Raw genomic sequence first — 21,608 nt, forward strand, 5'->3', positions numbered from 1 at the left:
CCCCACCCACTACGGTGAGCGACGGGGTATCACGGAGGAGCCGCTTTACTTGCTCCCGCCAGAGTGTACCAATCACTTGCCCCGGCACAGGTAATGCTAAATGTGAGGCGCGCAGAGTGGTGCGCGGACCGGCACTGGGAGGACGTGGTGTTGGAGGGCGCGCCTGTAAGGACATCTGGAAGGTCAGGGCCACCCCGTCCCTTCGCCACCAATGGCGGAGAGGCCCCGCAGGTCCTGCTGCGGAGTCGAAGGGTTCTGCCGGGTTATAAAGCCATTTTCAATGAAGCCGCTGGGCAAACTTCCCAGGTTGCTGGACCTAGAGTCGGCGGTGGCCCTGCTAAACTCTCCTCTTTCCATCCCACCTTGCCGGCTCACTTTCGCGCGCGCACGCACGCACGCAGTACGTCCCTACGTCCCGCCTCAGGCCCGGACGCGCTGCTGGTCGCCTTCTTGTGGGCGTGGCTGCCGCTGTTACCCACGACCCGATCAGCTGCTCCCGGAAGCACTCCTGCCCTTTACTGCCGGGCACCGCTAGGGCAGAGCAAGCCGGGAGAAAGGCGCCTGCGCAGGAAAGGCTGGACAAACGCATTATTCTTTCTGCCTGCTGCTGCGGGAGGAGACTTCCTTAGTGGAGAAGGTCGCGAAGTGACTGGGATTTTTTTTTCTCATTTATCATTTAGTAGGCTCTGTGGCTTAAGACTCTGAACGAAGTAAACTAAGTTCTCTTACTGAGAAGTCTCAGCTCCAAGTATGTTATGAAAGACCTAAGTCAAAGAAAAGTGGAGGGTGAAGGGAAGAATCTGGAAAATCGACTACTAGTTATTGTGCCAGGTACAAGACAATAATGAATTAAGTCAGTTTTTTTCCTTGCTTCTTAGAGTTTACCGTCTAGTGGTGGAGAGCAGTAGTACTAAGATTATCACAAAACTATAATTGTAATGAATGTTTTAAAGGAAAGATAAACTGGACTATAGAAGCATTCAATGTTAAGCTCAGTAAACTGGGTGAGGGATGGGAGACCTGGCTTAATGTGGGAGGTAATCAGAAGAATGCGCTAGGCATTCATCTGGTGTTTTCTAAACCAAGGACAAGAGTACTTTGTTTCTAGAACCCAGTGGCCAGTGTGACCTAGGCATAAAGGAGAAGCTGGAGAGGTGGCAAGGGCCTTTTGGCCTGGTGAAGGTGTAGATCTTTAATCTCGAGGGCAGTTTTATTTAAGGCGAGGAGGGTCCTGGGTGTAGTGACCGCAGTGCAGTGGGAACTGGTTGCCAGGGCTCAAGCCGAGTTAAGAGACTGGCAGGAATGCAAACAAGGTGATGGGTGTTTTAAACTGAGGGTGGTGACGGTGCATGTGGAGAGAACTGGATGGATTTGAATGGGGTTTAGGAAATGAAGTCAATGAGGCTTAGTGTTGGGTTGACTATGAAAGTGAAGGAGAGTGGAGGCGTCAAAGGCGTCTTCTTGGAGGTGACTGGAGATTCTGGATGGGTAGTGATCCCATCACTAAGATAGGGAGTTCTGGAAGAGGACTAACATAGGATTAACATAGGAAAGTAAGTCAGTTTATTTATTTATTTTTATTTTTTGAGAGTCTCACCCTGTTGCCTAGGCTGGAGTGCAGTGGTATGATCTCAGCTCACTGCAACCTCTGCCTCCCAGCTTCAAGTGATTCTCCTTCCTCAGCCTCCTAAGTAGCTGGGATTACAGGCTCTCTCGACCACACCTGGCTAATTTTTTTGTATTTTTAGTAGAGATGGGATTTCACCATGTTAGCCAGGCTGGTCTTGAACTCTTGACCTCAAGTGGTCTGCCCTCCTCAGCACCCCCCAAAATGCTGGGATTACAGGCGTGAGCTACCGCGCCTGGCCATAAGTCCAACTTTTAATACTGAGTCTGAGTCTTTAGCTCTGGTTTTAAAAGCTTTTTAAAAACATATTCAAGATGATTATTATTTCAATTTAATAGCTGAAGAAAGATGGTTAAATAGTTGGCCAAAGATATATGTTAGCTTTTTCCAGTGTTGTAAATGGGAGTTCTAGCACTTGAACAGCTCAGCCTCATTATGGAGAGTACTTTGTTTTCCCTATGGAAGAGCAAAACCGGAGCCAAGGGAGGGCAGCATGAAGACCTAGTAATGATAGTGCAGGTCCTCTGGAATTAAGACTCTGCTAATCAGGCTAGAATGGGGCAAGCAGGACAGTTTGCAGGCAGAAGCAAGGACTTTATGAAACTCCTTTGGGATGTGTAAAAGAGTTCTTAGGGTCATAGGAATTGGCAAAATTAATTTCACAAATATATAATCCACTAGAATCTATGCAACTTTGATCCAACCTCCCAGGAAAGAACAGATAACAGTTACGAGCTTGTGAATATCAGGTATATGAGAAAAGCAGTGAGTGAACAAATAATAGAAGTTGTTTTCGTCACTTCAAGTCCACATGATTTCAAATGCATGCAAGTGATTTAATTTCTTATAGGACAAGACTGCCGACCCACCCATCCCCAATGAGTATATCTGCTAAACCACATATTTAAATCATGTTCCAGGAAGTTTCCTTTCAAATACTTTATCAGTACTTCCGGTAGAATGCAAAATAATGAATCATACAGGGACTACAGCTGTCCTTTGGAGCAGTAATCATTGTCTTTTTTTTTTTTTGATACAAGAATGTTCACAGCAGCTATTCATAAGAGCCAAAAAAATGGGAGCAGCCTAGGCGTTCATTAACAGAAAACTAGATTTAAAAACTGCAGTATATTCTTATACTTGGAGGACACTTCTTAGAAACAAAAAGGAACAAAGTAATACACGTACGTGGATGAATCTTGGAACATGATGCTGAGATGCCTTGTACAACAAAGAGTAGCTAGTGTTTGATTCCATTTGTATGAAGTCTTAGGACAGGCTATGATGGGGAAAAAATAAAAAAATAGTTGCCTCCTGGTGATGGAGATCAAGTTGGAAGTGGCAAGAGGGGACTTTATGGGATGATGGTGATATTTTACATGTCAATAAGAGTTTTGGTTACAAAGGTATATGCACGTGTCAAAACTCAGATAAAGTCTGAGTAATCATTGAATTAAAAATGGATATCTCATACTATAAAGTTATGTATTTTAAGTAATTGACATTAAGATAATTGGCTTTTAGAATAATGTGAATGTCTCAGAGAGTATAGTGGTGGGAGTGAGAGTGCAGCAAATGCACCAGGATTGTCATAAGAACCTAAGCGTTTCTATTTTGAGCTAGTCTCCTGGTCTTTCAGCCTCGTGTTGTTTACCTCACAGGCATCAAAGACTTTTATCAGAGAACATGGCTTTCTATTTTTCTTCAACCTTGAAAGGTTAAGGGCAATCTCAGGCATCCTAGCTCAGACTACCCTTGACCCCACTTATATTACAATGTTTTCTTTTCTTTTCTTACTCTTTTTCTTTTTTTTTTTTTTTTGAGATGGAGTTTTGCTCTTGTGGCCCAGGCTGAAGTACAATGGCACAATCTTGGCTCACTGCAACCTCCACCTCCTGGGTTCAAGTGATTCTCCTGTTTCAGCCTCCCAAGTGACTGGGATTACAGGCGTGTACAACCATGCCCAGCTAATTTTGTATTTTTAGTAGAGATGGGGTTTCTCCATGTTGGTCAGCCTAGTTTCAAACTCCCAACCTCAGGTGATCTGCCCGCCTCAGCCTCCCAAAGTGCTGGAATTACAGGCGTGAGCCACTGCGCCCGACTCTTACTCTTTTTCTTAAAGTTCATCTTTTTTTTTTGTCCTAATCCAGTGGTTCTGAACAGGATAAGGAAGAGGAAACATCTGTGTTTTGAAAAGCATCTCCAGGTGATGCCAATAGGCCCTGGTTTCTGAGAAACACTGCCCCAGCGTACACAGGTTAACTTTCAACTGTTCACTAGCAAAAAATTGTACAAGTTCTTCCTCAAACTGAAACCATCACTATTGTATTTTTCAAAATTTTTTATTTCAGTAGCTTTTGGGATACAAGTGGTTTTTCATTACATGGACAAATTCTGTAGTGGTGAATTCTGAGATTTCGGTGTGCCATCACCCAAATCATGTACATTGTACCTAATGTATACTTTTTTTATGCCAGCCCTCCTCCCATCCTCCCCATCACCATTTATGATGAGACTTTTAGACTTGAGTTTGAGGAAAACTAAATGAAGAAATAAAGGCAATATGCATTAAAAAAAAAAGTCAGAATTTAAAGTTTGTAAAGCTCCTTATTTATGAGTCACTTAGATATAGGCTTGAAACTGATAAAGGGAACTTTTTTAAAGTTATGTACAAAGCCAGAATGCCAATGTATTAAATTACAGTGAAATTTAGAACTTACATAGACTAGAATAGTTACATTGGCATTACTAGTGAACCCTTCCTCCCTCTAGACTATTAATTTGTTCTTTAAAAATGTATTGAACACCCATATAACTATAACCTAGATTCAGCAAATGCTGCTGTAAGTGCATTGTTTATGTTTCCTGCTAAATGGTTTCAAAGTAAGTGACAGATGTCATGACACTATCCTAAATACTTCAATGTTTGTTTCTTAAGAAATTCATTTTCACACCTAAGGAAAGCGGGTGCGGTGGCTCATGCCTGTAACCACAACACTTTGGGAGGCCGAGGAGGGTGGATCGTTTGAGGTCAGGAGTTCAAGACAAGCCTGGCTAACACAGTGAAACCCCATCTCTACTAAAAATACAAAAATTAGCCAGGCAGTAGTGGTGCATACCTGTAATCCTGGCTACTTGGGGGGGCTGAGGCAGGAGAATCGCTTGAGCCTGGGAGGCAGAGGTTGCGGTGAGCCGAGGTCACCCCAGTGCACTCCAGTCTGGATGACAGAATGAGACCCTGTCTCAAAAAAAAAAAAAAAAAAAAAAGGAAAATTAACAATACTTCCCTAATAGTAGCTAATACCTATTCCCTATTCAGATTTTCTCCTCATTCCCTTTTCAGCATAATTATGTCTTGTTGATTTTTTTTACTAAGAATAGCTTCCCCCTTCCCTTTTCATTCCCAGTAGTTTTGGCTTTTTTAGACACTAACCAGTTGTCTGGTCCCATCTGGATTGAACAAGCTTGTTTCCTTGTGCCGTCTTCTCCTTTGTTCCTCTGAGTCTGGCCCTTGTTTCCCCTGGAAACTGGAAGCCAGGTCCTGACCCTCCATCCGGTTCAGGTCATATCTTTTTGACAAGGCTGCTTCATAGAAGGCGCTGTGCACTTTGGGTGGCTTCCCATCCAGAGTTGTGGCAAGGATTGCAGGTTGTCCCATCGTTGAAGATGCTGAATCTGATGTTTGGTTAGGATGACAGACAGCTGTCTCCTCGGCAGATAAGCTTTTCTGTTACGGTCTGAAAGTAATCTGTGGGTGACCCTTTGGCATCATCAGCTCTCTTGCATCCATCCCTGCCTGCATCAGTGGTTTCATTGAGGATGGAAAAATGGTGATTTTCTTTCTTTTAAAAAACAAAACAAAAACAGCGTCTTGCTCTGTTGTCCAGACTGGAGTGCAGTAGTGCGATCACAGCTCACTGCAGCCTCAGCCTCCTGGGCTCAAGTCAGCCTCTTTCCTCGGCCTCCCAAGTAGCTGAGAGTACAGCTGCGTATCAACACACCTAGCTAATTTATTTTTTGTAGAGACTGGGTCTATGTGGCCAAGGCTGGTCTCAAACTCCTGGCCTTAAGTGATCCTCTCACCTTGGCTTCCCAAAGTGCTGGTATTACAGGTGTGAGACATCGTGTGTGACATGATTTTCTAATTCATTTTACTTTTCTTTTGTGTTTATTAGCTGTCATTCTCCTCTAAAGAAGAGCTTTTCCTCATCAACAAGGGATGATTACAGTTCTTCCTAAAAAGGTAGTATAAATGCCCAGTTTTTTAAATTTAATTACCAATTTTCAAAGTAAAGAATCAAGATAATAGTCCCATGCAGTTGTGGCAAATTATCATTTTCATAGATTTTTGCATATTCAGAGTGTTGCAATGAATGACAGTAATTATGCCTTAATGTTTAAATTACACCAGAATTGACCAGTGGGAGTCTCTTCATGCTGCCAAACTGTAAATGACATGTAAACAAACAAAATCATAATACCATCATGAAAATCTGAAAGCTAAATAGTTGACGAAATAAAGAAACTGTTATTAGTTGGAATAATGTTATTGTGATTATCAAAAATATTAAAGAGTACCTCTTAGAGATACATACTATTTACTGAAAAAGTAGGATTGACTTTGAAATAGTTCCTGGATGTTGGGGAGGGAGATAGTTGAGGGGGTAAAGATGAAACCATATGCTGTTTATTATCCAATTCTTTCTGTACAAGGTTGAAAAGTTTCCTAATAAAAAGTTTTAAAATTACGAATTCATGTTGATAGCTGCAATTTAAATTTAATATTACAGGTTGTTTTAATTTTGTGTATATTTTTATCTATAAGGGCCTATTTTGAAGAAACATATATTTTCAGTTTTGCTGATTTAAAGCCAGTATTGAGTTATTATTAAAGCTAAATTGCAGTGAATTGCATTGTCTGCTATATACATCAGAAACATTTGAAGCTTTTTAAAACTTTAAGCTTAAATTTGAATAATGGCAAAAGACATTAAAAATTATATAGTTCCAGTGTTTTTCTACTCTTTCCTTTTCCTTCGGTTCCTTCTTGGAAAGTGTTTTTAAAGCTTTTTCAAAAACCTACATCATTTTTCTGAAACAGTCTTTATTTTTTAAATAAATAAAATATATTTTCAAGTATAAAAATAATACTTCCTCATTATAAAAAAATTGAGAAATACTGGCAATTAGGAAAAATAGGGGAAAGAATTGCTTTTGCCTTCAACTTCAGCATTTTTATAATTTTTTTCCCATCTTTTCCTGTATCTAGTTATTTTGTTTGCTTGTTTGAAAAAATCCTACATTTTGAAATATTTTTATTTTAATATGTTGATAATTTATTAAAGGCACTTTAGCTTTTATTCATAACTACTAAGGGAAAAAGATAGCCAATATTGAGTTAGTGTTAAAGCTTAATTGCAGTGAACTGTTTTGTCTACTGTATACATCAAGAAAATTTAAATAATTTGTATATATCTATTTAGTAACATGATTTTACACGTAGTAACTTCTATATCCTTGTTGCTAATACAGACTTTGGAAAGAAACGACACTGATTCTAGACATAAAGTTTATAAAGCAGGCTTGTAAGCAGGAACTTACAGTCCACTAGCAGAATACCTAATGAAATTTGGGACGGGATGCTGCTGCTAGTTTTCTGATGATAAGTGAAAAAAAAAAGTCTTCTCTGATCTCTTCAGATTTTTCTTCTTTTTTGGTTTGGCGGCTTCCACCATTCACAAAAGATCTGATGTTTTATTAAACAGTGTCTCGGTGACTTAAAAGCAGTTTGCTCCCACCTTAGAGCCTTTATAGCAACTACAGCTGGAGCCACCAGCTGGGTAATAACCATAAATCAATGCATGTCATACACTCTGGATGGAGCATCTGGCCACAGATCCTCACAAAGACTGGGAGCATCTGAAATGCCAGCTAAAAATGTGAGGGGTGTGGCTTGTAGGCATTCGTGTGCATTGGTGGGTGTGACATATCCGAAGGCATAGAGGTTCAATGCCAGCAGCCCCGCCATAGCTCCTTGGCTGTTTCCTTTGGCCTGTGGATTCACTTGACAAGTACATGCTGAGCCAGGCAAGGTAACGGGTTTGAGGTTGGGGTGTGCTGTTTTGTAGAGGGGTCAGGGAAGGGCTTGCTGAGTAGGTAGCATTTGAGCAGAGAAGAGGTAAATGAACCAAAGGCTGTCTGAGGGAACAGTGTTGCAGGGAGAGAGAACTTCTGGGTGCAAGGACTCAGAAGAGGGTCCGTGTTCAGAAGAGTTCAGTGTTTACAAGGAACAGCAAGGAAGCCAGAACAGAGTGAGCCAGAGGAAGCACAGTTGGCACAGGCCAGGTCACAGAGGGCATGGTAGGTCATTACGAGGGCTTGGCTTTTACTTGGAGTGAGATAGGACCCAGGGGAGGGTTTTGGGGTTGTGGGCAGAGGAGGAACGTGATCCGACTTACGCATTTTTAAGGATTTCTCTGTGTGCCCTGGCAGTAATAAACCCTAGGGCGTGAGGGCAGAGGCAGGAAGACCAGTCAGGAAGCTGTCTACTGTGATGCAGTTGAGTGGCATGCACGGCGGTTTGGGAGTGGGATGATAGCAGTGGAGAAAGTGAGAAGTGGTTACACTGGTTGAACGGCAGGTTTTGCAGATGGATTGCTGAGAGAAAATGAAGAGTCAAGGATAACTTTGGTATTTTTGGCCTGAACAGCCAGAAGAATGTATTGCCATTATATGAGACAGGGAAGACTGAGGGAGGAGCAAGTTTCACATGGAAAATGAAGCATCGAACTTTGGACATGTTAACTCTCAATGACTGTTACATATCTAAGTGGAGATGTTGGGTAGGCAGCTTACCCTACGGGTCTGGAACTCAGAAGAGACTGGCACTAGAGCTATAAATTAGAGTGCTGGGTGTTACCAAGCTAGGTAAGGAGGGTGTTAAGAATATGCACGTCCATCACTTTCTATTTAATTTACCATATTTTTTTATATCACTCTTGAACATGAGGGGTGAGGGATCAGTGGGTTGTACAGCCCAGTGGGATCAAAGCCAGGGACCAGAGAGAGAATTTCCAGTTTTAAACACCCCAGGAGGTTCTGGGACCATTCTTTGAGAAGCACCCTGAAGACACCTTCTGTTTTCCTATTTCCTCTTTGACAAGTCATACCTCTCCGAGTTGGTGATTCTCTAATTTAGATTCCTAGCATGCCCTAGATGAGATGAATGGGTCCTCTCAGCACTCTTTAAGCCTGTACTTCTAAGATTTAACCAAATGCATGAATGAAAGGACAGAGATGCAGTTCAAACATTAATGTGCCATTTGTAAGTGCTTCAAATTCAATCTTAGAACCATGAAGTAAAACCACGGTCACCATACATGCCTCTGTTAACGTTTGGTAGTAATACCTGCCTTGCCTTGAGAATGATCTTTATAGTTTATGCGGTCAGCACTTTATGTCACAGTGTTTTCTGACAGTCTCAGTTATTCTTCCAGTGGGCTGGCTTCCTTCCTGGAGAGGCCCCTTTCCCATAGTGTGTTCCTATCTGCTGTATACCATCAGATATATTGAAAAATTGTTAACAGTTAATTATATTAAAAGTTTATCGATTGGTATTTATGAATCACCAAGCATTTTACATACTGCATCCTCATAAATAAACCCCTAAGATGATATTCGCTTTTGGAGTTGGCACTACAAGATGCATGAGAAATTACAGTTGGCCCTAGAACAACACCCGTTTGAACTGCATGGGGTTCACGTACATGTGAATTTTCCTCCACCTGTGCCACCCACTGAGAGGACAAGACCAACCCCTCCTCCTGCTCCTCTTCCTCAGCCTATTTGATGTGAAGACAGTAAGGATGAAGACCTTTGTCCACTTTCACTTAATAGTAATGTATTTTCTCTTCTTTATGATTTTCTTAATGACATTTTCTTTTCTCTAACTTCCTCTATTATAAGAATACAGTATATAATACATACAAAATATGTGTCAATCAACTGTTTATGTTATTTGTAAGGCTTTCAGTCAACAGTAGGCTGTTAGTAAGTTTTTGAGGAGTCAGAAGTTATACACAGATTTTCAGCTGCACAAGGGGGTGTGTTTCCCTAAGCCCCAAGTTGTTCAGAGGTCAACTAAATAGTCAAATGAGATGATGTGTATAGAAAAAAAAAAGTGAAACCAAAATGCTATGTAAATCCATTTTACTCTAATAGCCACTTGTCTCGGGGACAGTACCACCATGAGTTAGTCTGGCCAGAGTCACGTGCTAGTCCACTTTATCAGTGTAGACTTTTGTGTGTGGATCTGAAAGTCCAGAGAGCAGCATTTCCCTCACACTTGCAATTACAGTCTCCACAGCCTCACACACGCCCTGCCATGTACCACAGTGTCAGACCACGGGAATAAGTGATTGAATTTTAATGAACTCTTCTTACTACTTTGTTAGGATGGCCGCTCTTTCTCTAAAGAGGTTAACACTACAAGCCGTAAAGTCTGAAAAGAGTTGCATTAGATGTTTTGGTAAACACGTTGTGCAGAAGACAGCACCAGCACAGTCAACCCCTATTGCTTCTGCCCCAAGATTCTCCTTCCTAGTTCATGCAAAAGCCTTTAGTACCGCTGAAGACACCCAGAATGAAGGAAAAAGTAAAAAAAAGAATGGCACAGCGTTTAGTAACACTGGAAGAAAAATCAGTCAGCGAATTATTCACGTATTTGATGAGAAGGGCAATGATTTGGGAAACATGCACCGAGCAGATGTGATTAAACTCATGGAGAAGCAAGAGCTGCGGCTGGTTCAAAGGAACGCCAGCACGGAGCCTGCAGAGTACCAGCTCATGACGGGAGTGCAGATCCACCAGGAACGGCTGAGGCTGAGGGAGATGGGGAAGGCTAACCCCAAAACTGGTAGGTATTTTGCTGTTGGCTCCCTGAATCCTTTAAGAGCTACAATTCAGCAGTTTAAATCCTAGCATTTGTCAAGGTGCCTGTGACAATAGGGAAATGAGAAACTGGAAAATTCACGATTCCACCACCGTTCCCGGTGTCTATGTGTTTGCTCCTTCATTCTTCACTTAAATCTGTTCCCTTTTTTCCCTGTTTTTCCATAATACCCTCCCCATTGTCTCTTCCCTTTAAACCTATATAAAATGAGAGCGATACCAGAACACACCAACGTGAAGAGAACTCTTTCCTGTCCTGTGGCCTTTTCCCAGTGCCGCAGCAAGCAGAGTAGCTGATGGGTGAAATGGAATGAGATTAGGAGGGGAGCGTTTAAGTTCCCTGCCCTCTGCCTTCTGCTGGGCCACTCATTTAACCTTTCTCCTTTTGTTTTTCTTCCCCTTCTTCAGCTCCAAAGTGAACGTGTTTGGTGAATTATCTGAAAGAATCTTTTTATTTTTTTGAGATGTCGCCCAGGCTGGAGTGCAGTGGTGTGATGTCAGCTCACTGCAACCTCCTCTTCTCAGGCTCAAGAGATTCTCCTGCCTCAGCCTCCCCAGTGGCTCGCCACTACGCCCAGCTAATTTTTGTATTTTTAATAGAGGCAGGGTTTCACCATGTTGGCCAGGCTGGTCTCGAACTCCTGGCCTCAAGTGATCTGCCTGCCTCAGCCTCCCAAAGTGCTGGGATTACAGGCATGAGCCACTGTGCCCAGCCTGGAAGTGCCTTTTAAACTCTAAAGTGATTCACAGAACATCTCCCATCCCAAAGCGTTTTGTTACAGTATCAGTAGCAACATGCATTTGTATATTTGACAAGTCACTTCACAAGGCACTTGTCATTTAAGCCTCACAGAAGACATGAATTGGATATTAAGCAAAGATGTTTTTCATGGTTCCTAAAAAGTGCTGATCATTATGAAAGTTCAGTGGATGGCACACGGGGACAGGCATCAGATGACTGCTCCCAGCACTGCATGAGGTTGTGTGCCTTCAGAAAATCATATTATGTGCATTATCCATGGTTCAGTTTTGTAACACCACATTTAACAAGGATATTGACTGGAAAACAAAAAAATATATATATTCAGAAGAGACCAGGGAGGATAACGACATCAAACTATGTCACTTAAAAAAAAAAAGTCACTGGGCATGGTGGCTCATGCCTGTAATCCCAGCACTTTGGGAGGCCAAGGCAGGTGGATGGCTTGAGCTCGGGAGTTTAATACCAGCCTGGGCAATATAGCAAAACCCCATCCCCATCTCTACAAAAAATTTAAAAATTAGCCAGGTGTGGTGGTGCAAACCTGTGGTCCCAGCTACTCGGGAGGCAGAGGTGGGAGGATAAAACTTGAGCCTGGTAGGACAAGGCTGCAGTGAGGAACTATGATCATGCCACTGCAGTTTAGCCTGGGTGACAGAGAGAGACCCTGTCTCAAAAAAATAAATAAATAAATAAAGGGTCTCGTTTTGTTGCCCAGGCTGGAGTGCAGTGATGTGATCTTGGCTCACCGCAGCCTCCATCTCCTGGGATCCAGTAAGCCTCCCATGCAGCTGGGACCACAGGCACACACCACCATGCCTGATTTTTATGTTTTGTAGAGACGGGCCTTGCTATCTTGCTCAAGACAATCTGCCTGCCTCAGTCTCCCAAAGTGCCTGGCCTCCAGTCTTTATGATGAACACTGGTGCATACTTCAGGGTCTGTGAACCTAAATGGATCAAACTGCTCTAGCAGCAGTGTATGCAATTTCTCTACCTCCTCCCCTCATACTGTCAGACTCTAGTTTTTGTCATTTTGAGAAATTAACGTGTATTTCACTATCTTTTTTTCCTTCGGTGAATTGCCTACTTATACTCCTTTTTCTACTTAGATGGTTTATTTTTATTCCTGATTTATAGGGTTCTCTGTTGTACATGATGCAAAAAACCTTATCTCAGTTAGATTTCAACTGGTTTTTTTTGCCTTTTTTTTTTTTTTAATTCCTTCCCCTATCCTGATATCACAGACCATTCTGTCTTTTCTTCTGTTTAAGTTGTGTTTTTCACCTACTAATGTAGACCATTAGTACATCTGGGGAGATCTAACTTTTTGTCATCTATAAACTTCTCAATTGTCCCAACACCTTTACCGAGTAGCCCGTTGCTTCTAATTTTCCGGTAGGCAGGATTTCTGGGGACAGAGGGCATGAACACAGGATGTAGGGACCCTTCCGTGTCCAACAGCCTGGCTGACCCCTTAGTAGCAAGGAGTGGGGAGAGCACTCCCAGATGCCAACCCACAGCTGAAACCTAAGGATATTAAGTGTACCATAAAGCCAAACCTGCTCCTTTAAACAACCATCTTTTGGTGTTCTTTCAACAAATAATGGTTAACAGTAAATGGAAGCATTTCAGATTTTAAACACCCTTCCACGGCAGGTAAAAATTGGTACCTTTATGTTTCTCTCCCCCATTTGAAAAGGCATTTACTGGTCTGTGAAACTGAAAGCCAGATGAGAAGTCTGTCAGGAGGCAGCCTAGGATTTTTTGAAGGGCATGTTGGGAAGTTCAGGGGTCACAGTGGACTAGTCAGTAGCCCTTGCACCCTATCTGTTTCAAACCAGGACCAACCCTGACGAAGGAACTGACTTTTTCTTCAAATATTGGACAAAATGATTTGGACACAAAGACTAAACACATTCAGCAGTGGATTAAGAAGCAACACCAAGTTCGGATTACTATAAAAAAGGGGAAAAATGTAGACGAGTCAGAAAACAAAGGGGTAAGTAAAGAAGGTACAAGCCACTGCTTGCACTTTTGTTCTTCTGATCTAAAAATATGACTGTAGAAAATGTGAAAAATTTAAAGACAAAGTGACTGGTAATTCTTCCACCCAGTGATGTTAACAGCTTTCTAGTTTGCTTTTCAAAATTAAGCATAGTGTAGGTAACATTTTCCATCACAGCATATTTTGCCATATGAAAACATTCTATTTATACTTTAAAAGCAATACACTATTGTTTTATAAATTGTAGAATATCTAACCCTTAAATAGGAAAATTAGAAATTTGATATGCTGGGCGCGGTGCCGCACACCTGTAATCCCAGCACTTTGGGACTGAGGCAGGTGGATCATGAGGTCAGAAGATGGAGACCAGTGTGGCCAACATGGTGAAACCCCGTTTCTACTAAAAATACAAAAATAGCTGGGCAGGTGGTGTGCACCTATAATCAGCTGCTCAGGAGACTAAGGCAGGAGGATTGCTTGAATGCAGGAGGCAGAGGCTGCAGTGAGCCGAGATCGTGCCACTGCACTCCAGCCTGGGTGACAGAGCCAGACTATCTCCAAAAAAAAAAGAAACTTTATAGATTGATCTTTTGTTTCTTCTTATACTTATGAGGGGCATTAATTATGTAGACTGTTGTTGTAGAAAGTGTGTAGTTTCTAATCCCAGAAGTTTATGGAATACCTACTTTGCTTTTTTTTTTTTTTAAGTTAGATAACCTTTTCACCCAACTAAGGATATCCTTAGTAATCCAGCACCATGGTAGAGTCACTTAAGCGTAGGTCCCAGCCCAGCTGATTCAAAATTTCTGGAATCCAGGTATCCATTTGTTTCAGTCACTGAGAGCGACTCTGTGTTAGGGGCAGTAGAGTGCTGGGAACTGCTTGGCTGACACCTTGGGGATGAGGAGGTATTTTGCCAATGCCCAAATCCAGTGCTTTTTGCCTATTTGGGGGAGAGGGTAGTTTGGGCCAAACGTAGCCTCTTAGTGCCATGACAAAGTAGAGATTTAAAATTAGGAATCATTCAGCATGTCACTTTAGTTACATGGTGTTACTGTACAGATTTCAGTCAACTGATTAGCTAATCACTTAACTGACAGCAGCAATTCAAGGGTGCTGGTTTTTGTGAATGTTCGAGCAGTTAACACTAGAAAGCACTAAAGCCTCTGATTTTAAATTAATCTTTGGCTGTTTTCCTTTTTTAGGAGGATATTTTTCATCAAATACTCCAGACTATGCCTGGAATAGCTACATTCTCATCTAAGCCACAAGCTGTTCAAGGAGGAAAAGCCTTAATGTGTGTTCTTCGTCCTTTGAGCAAAAAGGAAGAAAAGGCATATAAAGAAACTCAAGAGATCCAGGAAAGAGACACTGTGAACAAAGACCACGGAAATGATAAGGAATCAGATATTCTGCATCAGCAATTTTAATAAAAAAAAATATGCTTCTGAGAGAAAGTAACTAAGCTCACTGTTTTAAGGTCTACAGTCCTTTAAACAAAGCAGTGCGGTTCTTAACTGAGGGTAAGTACTGCAACTGTCGAGAGCACCTTTTCTTCCACACAGTTGGGTGACTCTCCGTTTTGACACAAAGATAAGCCTTGCTCTTGTTTCCTTTTGGGAGGGATATATCCACTGAGACGAGAGGCCAAACTCCGTTTTTCACGAGATTTTTTTACCTTTGGGAATAAGGAAGACAGACAATTAGAATTCAAATTCAAAGTTATCTAACTTTACAACAGTTACATGCACCAGCAGGTATAGTATACAACATTCCTTTATGAGGAAGTAAAGTCTTCAACAGTAGTGCAGACTCACACAGTAAAGCAGCTAAAACGAGGTCCAGACAGACTGCATCTGACTTTAAACAATTTCCATTTGAAAACAAAGCTTGCCTATAGTTTCAACTTACTTTGAGGTTCATTTTCTTCTTGTCGGGATCATGTACAACAGCATGCCTAGTGAGACTTTGCTACAATGAAAGAGAAAGTTATATTTTTAAAACAATGTTCTAAAACATCAAATGTTGATGTCTTAAAAATAGGAAATACTAATATGAAACCCCATGAGTTATTTAAATGAACTATCAACCTTTCTCTTCTGTGTTGTTGAGGCATTTGACCTCTACCTAACTCCCTCCAACAGAGCTAAGGAAAGACTTCTTCCTCAAATTCTGGACTTAAATCATTACCTTGTCCAAGAACCAAGGTTAGGAATTTGCACAGTCCCAATCACCAGTAGTTTTTAGTTCTTTTATAAGTGGGGGAAAAGCTGTTAACTCTTCCAAGCTGAAGGAGGTTCTTTTAACTGAATCTGTCTAAATAATGTTCATAAACACCAATGGGAGCTCCAGCCAACGTGGCTTTGATGGTAATGCCAGCCACCAGCAGCTCCCAGCTATTTTCTAGTGGTTTGGACCTGTACTGAGCAAGCCTCATTTCCCTCTGCAGTCATTATGAAAATGCATGCTAAGAACCTGTAAGAACCAGCCAGAGTTGCAAGAGTCTGCAAAGCTGCACAGGCCCCCTCTATTGAGTGCCAGGTTCTTACCTGACTAGATCCCCAACCTTGGGTCCCTCATCTCCCTGCAGCCCATTTCCCTTCTCAGTCCCTAGGTGATGGTGGTTCAAAAGGACACTCGAAACATCAGCACACTCAATAATAAACATGATACTAAGGCCACTGGTTCTCTTTTAGAATGTATAAGAATCCTCCAGAGGGTTTGTTAAAAACAGAGTCCTGGGCCCCACCCCCTAAGCATCTGATTCAGCAGGTCTCGAGAGGGCCCTGTGAGTGTGCACTTACAGCAAGTGCCCAGCTGATGCTCCTGGTCCAGGGCCACACTGTATGAGCCACTGGCCTCGGCAAACCTGGCTGTTCTGCAGACCTAAGAACCACCCCGGAGGAAGCAAGAGTGGCAGGTGTCCAGAGAGAGCCCATGCTGGAATATGAGGCTCCCAGGAACTGAGTTGTGAAAGCATATAGAACCGCGAGTGTGAGGGTGAGTGCTTACTTTCATTGCAAATGTTCTGCCACAGCCAGCATGTTCACATACAAAAGGGCGCCTTTCCTCATGAAAGGAGAGGATATGGCTTTGGAGATTAAACACAGTTGTGTAGGTTCTTCCACAGCCTTCTCTTGGACAGCGACACACATCCCTTTCTGGGGCATGAGTTTTCATGTGTTGCTTAAGGTAATCTTTGCGTTTAAATGTTTTCTGGCATATTTCACATAGTATTTCCTCTGGTGGAATAGACAGACAAATTTCACCAATTTCCCAGATACTACCATTTAGAAAAAATTAACACATAAGTAACATTCAGTGCCTGAAACCTGATCACTATATACAAATCAGAAATTCCCAGGGAAACTACCCCAGTTTTTATCACCTAGAAAGTTTTCCTCAATTCTCTGAAGTTCTTAAATTCCACACAGTCACTGTTCACTTGCAAAGAGGCAGGGGTCTCAGCAAGGTGACTGCGAGCGGGTGGAATATGAAGTAGACCAGAGTGTCCTTCCTTGTCCTCCAGTATGCAGGGTACTGTTCCCCAGGCTGTCCCACAGAACAGTAGTGCCTCCCGAGATTATTTACTGTAGACCTGCCGCTGCCTCCAGCATGCTAACTGTGCATGGTGGGGGTGGCTCAAAGACCTGGCACAGCTCTACTCACTTTTCCAATAATGTCACACCCAACACTTCACAAAATATCATACAGAAACTCTTTTACTTTAAAGTGCACAGCATTTCACTCTTGAAAAGCATTAAATCAGTTCTGTGGGGACAGACATTTACCCCATGCCTGCCATTCATGCCTGCCTTACCTTTATGGGTTTCTCTCACATGTTTCAGAAGTTCTGTCCATGTTTTTGCCACAAAGCAACATCCTTTTTGACATACATAGCCTATTAAAAAAAAATGGTGCACTGCTTATAAATACTCAGTGTAAACACTGACCATAACTAGAAAGGAAACTTAGGTGTCTATATAATTTTCCATGCCCCTCCCAATAGTATTCAACTCTGCCTCTCAAGGTAGAAATAAAAACTAAAGAAGATTTACGTTACAGTAAAACCAAACAGTTGCACAGCAAGGTGCTTCCCTTTAGTATTTTACCTTCCTGTGAATCAGACTTCACAGGAAGGATGCCTTTCCCTCTCTAAGTGTTCTCAGGAAGCTGGGTGGGCTGTGTATGGACTCCCAGCTGCTCTAACCTCCTATCTCCACATCTCATTTCCCTTCCCTTGCCTGCTCTATCCTTGCTTCTGTTTTCCTCAGCAAACACTCTGCGGTCAGTCCCTTGTCCATGGCACACCACCAACACCAACTCTCCGTAGTTACCATGCCCACCTCTGGCTTCCTCTAGTCTTGCCATCTTGTAAGTGTCATACTGCACAAAAAAGTAGGGTACATTACATTTTAACTTGATACAAAAAAAAAAAAAAAAGATTTTTTTAAAAAAGCAGAGTACAGCTAAGGAAGAAGATAAACTGGAAGGATCCAGAGGCAAACACTGAACAACAATGGATATGTGCAAAGCACTAAAATGGGATTAATAAGTCTACAACAGCAAGGCTGAGTTCCACCCAACTAAAAACTAAAACAATGAGGCTGCCTCTCACTGTTAGCTACTGACCTCTTTAAAAAAAAATTATAAATTCTATGACATGGAAAACTGAAATACAGATTAGCAAAAATCCCTTAGGAAACAGATAATAGACTCAAGTAGTTAATGTAATCAAGTCTTGTTTTGAGATACATAACATCTGATAGCTCTCAAAACATCACACTATGATCCAAGCCTTGTGAATGGCCACCAAGAAAACGAATGGCACAGGCAGTAAATATTAACGGAAGAGGTTAAAAATGACAGAAGCAGCAAAGCCATGGCTGGAGCACCAGCACATTCGTCAGTGCAACGCAGAACCGTGTGCCTGTGAACAGCAATGACACGTAGTGAAAGAACAGCCATAGACACTGCCTCTTTGGACAAGAGTGTAAGACCCCAATAAGCAGGATGGTGTCCCCCACCCACAGAGTTCCCATCTTGTCAGCGTGATCATGGAACAGACTCAAAGGCACCCCAGATTTGGCATCCCTTCAGAGGAGCACACCCAGGCTGTCTGTACACACCCTCATGGGCCTTGGCATGTCGTTTCAGCTTGCTGGGTGATGCAAAGTGTTTCCCACATCCTTCCTGGGTACACCTGCGTTGGCAACACATGAGATATTAGCCAATCTGTTTTCACAGAGAACTCCATTCAGGGTCAATGGTACTTTGTCCTGTTTCTCCCACCAAAGTCTTGCCTCTTCCCACAACCAAACCCGTGTTAAAATGTAGACCTAATCACAGGTGAGATTCAAGTTACTTGACCAGCTTTAGGGCAAAACAAACTGTTGGAGAGAAAAGTCACGTTACCATTTTTAACCCAGTTAAACAGTTTTCAGCTTTAAACCTCTGAAAATATACTCTGCTTTCACAGCTACAAAAAGATACTTCAAGAGGTTATCTGACTTGGCTTAGGAAACCCCCTAAGCCATTCTGAATCACATGTGTCTAGCTTTCCTAATGATGCTGCACAGGGGGTGAGCAAGAGAGCACAGCAGTAGATGCATCTGCCTCTGGTGAGCAATAAAAAGCACCTGCCCCCTCTGTGCTAAAACCATCAGCAGCAAAGAAAGATGCAGCAGACCCACAAGCAAGGACAGGCAGGGTCACTGCAGCAACTCTAAGACGCAGGGCAGCCTGCACAAGCCAACGGAAGGTGTGGGACGGCCAGAGCCATGCAGAGAGCCGCTGGCCCTTTCGCAGGTCTACCCAGCTTGTCTAGCCACCCTCACGTTCCTCAAAAAACCCTCTCTAACTGCAGAGAAACACAATGACTTGTTTTGTTCTATAGGAAAAGCATAATGAGTGTCTCCATGACATTTCATAGAATTGAACAGGCTCTATTTGAGTAGTTAAGTAATTTCTCAGCCTTCCCTTTAAGCTTAACCACAACCAGAAAAATCTCAAGTTATTTTGAAACTCATTAAATATTTCTTTTAGAGCAAAGTAAACCTTTAGAATGTCCCCAATATAAAAATGTGCATACGCAGTACATATTAACAGAAAAATGTTGAGTAGGAAGCTTTCAGAACATTTGTCCACAGTTGGTAAAATTTCAATAGCTTTTGGGACACAAATGTTTTCTCATTACATGGATGAATTCTATAGTGGCGCTGTGATCTTAGTGCACCAGTCACGCAAGCAGCATACATACACTGTAGCCAATATGTAGTCTTTCATCCCTCACCCTCCCCAACCTCCCCACCCCAAGTCCCCAAAGTGCATTAAATCACTCTGTATGTCTTTTTGTCCTCATAGCTTAGTTCCCACTTTTAAGTGAAAACTATGGTATTTGGTTTTCCATTCCTGAGTTACTTTACTGAGACTAATGCCCTCCAGCTCCGTCCCAGCTGCTGCAAAAGACATCATTTCAGTCCCTTTTATGGCTGTGTAGTGTTCCATGGTGTATCTATACCACATTTTATCTACTCATTGGTCGATGGGCACTTAGGTTGGCTCCATATTTTTGCAATTGTGAACTGTGCTGCTATAAACGTGTGTGCATGTCTTTTTCATATAGTGACTTCCTTTGACCAGACTTCAAATTATACTATAAGACTACAGTTACCAAAACAGGGCAGTACTGGTATAAAAATAGCCACTTAGACCAATGGAACAGAATAGAAAACCCAGAAATAAAACCCAAAAATTACAGCCAAATGATCTTCAACAAAGCATACAAAAACATAAATTGGGGAAAGGACACCCTATTCAATAAATGGTGCTAGAAAAACTGGATCCCTATCTCTCACCTTATATAAAAATCAACTCAAATTAAGTCTATGACCTAAAACCATAAAAATTCGAGAAGGTAACATTGCAAAAACTCTTCTGGACATCAGCCTAGGCAAAGAATTCTTACTTAGACCCTGAAAGCAAATGCAGCAAAATCAGAAATAAATAAATGGGACATAATTAAACTAAAAAGCTTCTGCACAGCAAAAGAAATAATCAGCAGAGTAAACAGACAACCCACAGAGTAGGAGAAAATATTTGCACATTATGCATCCAATAAAGAATGTATATCCAGAATCTACAGGGAACTCAGAAAGAAAAAAATCTCATCAAAAAGCCAGCAAAGGACATGAACAGACATTTCTCAAAAGGCATACAAATGGCTAACAAACATGAAACAACGCGCAACACCACCCCTGCATTTCAATCTTATTCACACCTAGAATCCAAGGGATTTTTAGCCACATGAAGTACCTACTTGAATAGAGGTTCACTGGTATGCTGGCACTGATGGATTTTCAGCTGCTGATGTTTCTTAAAGGTCTTCTTACAACCTTCAAAATGGCACTGTTAATTATAAAGGCTTGTTAGTTTTATGGAAAGTCAAAAAAATCAACAGTTCATTACAGAATCCTAAAGATAAAATTATTTTGGCGATTATATAATTGCTACTTTTACCCATTTTGTTACTGTAACATTCTGCTTTATCTTAAGAAGGTTTGAAGAGTCATGTGACATTTGAAAAAGCAAAATTGTTTCACTTGGAATAGTCTCCCAATATACTTTAGTTTGCACAATGTTTGCTTCCAAAATAAAACCTTTATCATTATGAAAGCATTAAGTAAATTCAGATATTTGACAGACAAAATTTAGCTGATGAAAATGTTTTCACTTTTATGTTTCACAGCGTCTCTCTCTCTGTGTTACCCAAAAATTTTTTGTTTTTCTTCTGTTTGTTTTTGTTTTTCAGAGATAGCATTTCACTATGTTTCCCAGGCTGGTCTTGAATTCCTGGCCTCAAGCAATCCTCCCACCTCAGCCTCCCAAGTAGCTAGGATTATAGGCTTGAGCCACCGCACCTGGCTGAAAATGTCAGAAACATAGGCAATAAGTGTAAAAATACTCAAAAAATTTAAGCATATAAAATCATCATACTTACCACATATTGTTTTTGTTGATTTTCATGTTTGCGTTCAAAATGTTTCTTCAAGTTTGATTTTGTGTTGAATTTTTGATCACAGCCATTAGCTGTACAACTGTAAGAAGTTGTATAAAGCAAAATATTAATGAAGCAAGGGAAAAGAAGTTTTAAGACATATATATCCTCCTACTTTATAAAAGCCAATTATTCCAAAGAATATTAATACTATAAAATAGTCTTTAGCGAATTCCAAAGTGTGAAGCCATACCACATAGACCTCTCAA

The 21,608-nt window shown here is 41.6% G+C and overlaps 2 protein-coding genes across 3 annotated transcripts in view; one reads left to right on the forward strand and one right to left on the reverse strand.

Moving 5' to 3' along the window:
* MTIF3 (mitochondrial translational initiation factor 3) lies at window positions 1–21,346 on the forward strand. 2 transcript variants are annotated; one of them, XM_021676216.2, is made up of 5 exons: window positions 1–90; window positions 5,803–5,870; window positions 10,081–10,541; window positions 13,180–13,337; window positions 14,549–21,346. In XM_021676216.2, the coding sequence occupies exons 3-5, from the start codon at window positions 10,082–10,084 to the stop codon at window positions 14,771–14,773; spliced, it is 843 nt and encodes a 280-aa protein (XP_021531891.2). In that variant the 5' UTR covers window positions 1–90; window positions 5,803–5,870; window position 10,081; the 3' UTR covers window positions 14,774–21,346. The 2 variants fall into 2 exon arrangements, with proteins under 2 accessions (XP_021531891.2, XP_012326501.3); XM_012471078.3 differs by lacking the exon at window positions 1–90 and adding an exon at window positions 553–831.
* Window positions 14,747–21,608, reverse strand: part of GTF3A (general transcription factor IIIA) — a 13,360-nt gene continuing 6,498 nt past the window's right edge. Inside the window, exons 3-9 of the mRNA XM_012471057.2 lie at window positions 21,343–21,439; window positions 20,662–20,750; window positions 18,473–18,546; window positions 17,164–17,244; window positions 16,356–16,585; window positions 15,255–15,314; window positions 14,747–15,021 (exon numbers count right to left, since the gene is read on the reverse strand). Of these exons, the coding sequence (XP_012326480.1) occupies window positions 14,857–15,021; window positions 15,255–15,314; window positions 16,356–16,585; window positions 17,164–17,244; window positions 18,473–18,546; window positions 20,662–20,750; window positions 21,343–21,439 (796 nt within the window). The 3' untranslated portion in view covers window positions 14,747–14,856. The remainder of the gene's footprint in view (window positions 15,022–15,254; window positions 15,315–16,355; window positions 16,586–17,163; window positions 17,245–18,472; window positions 18,547–20,661; window positions 20,751–21,342; window positions 21,440–21,608) is intronic.

The sequence above is a fragment of the Aotus nancymaae genome, unplaced genomic scaffold (assembly GCF_030222135.1).
Source record: "Aotus nancymaae isolate 86718 unplaced genomic scaffold, 86718_ANA_hifiasm-v0.15.2.pri h1tg000009l, whole genome shotgun sequence".
In the NCBI taxonomy this organism is placed as follows: Eukaryota; Metazoa; Chordata; class Mammalia; order Primates; family Aotidae; genus Aotus; species Aotus nancymaae.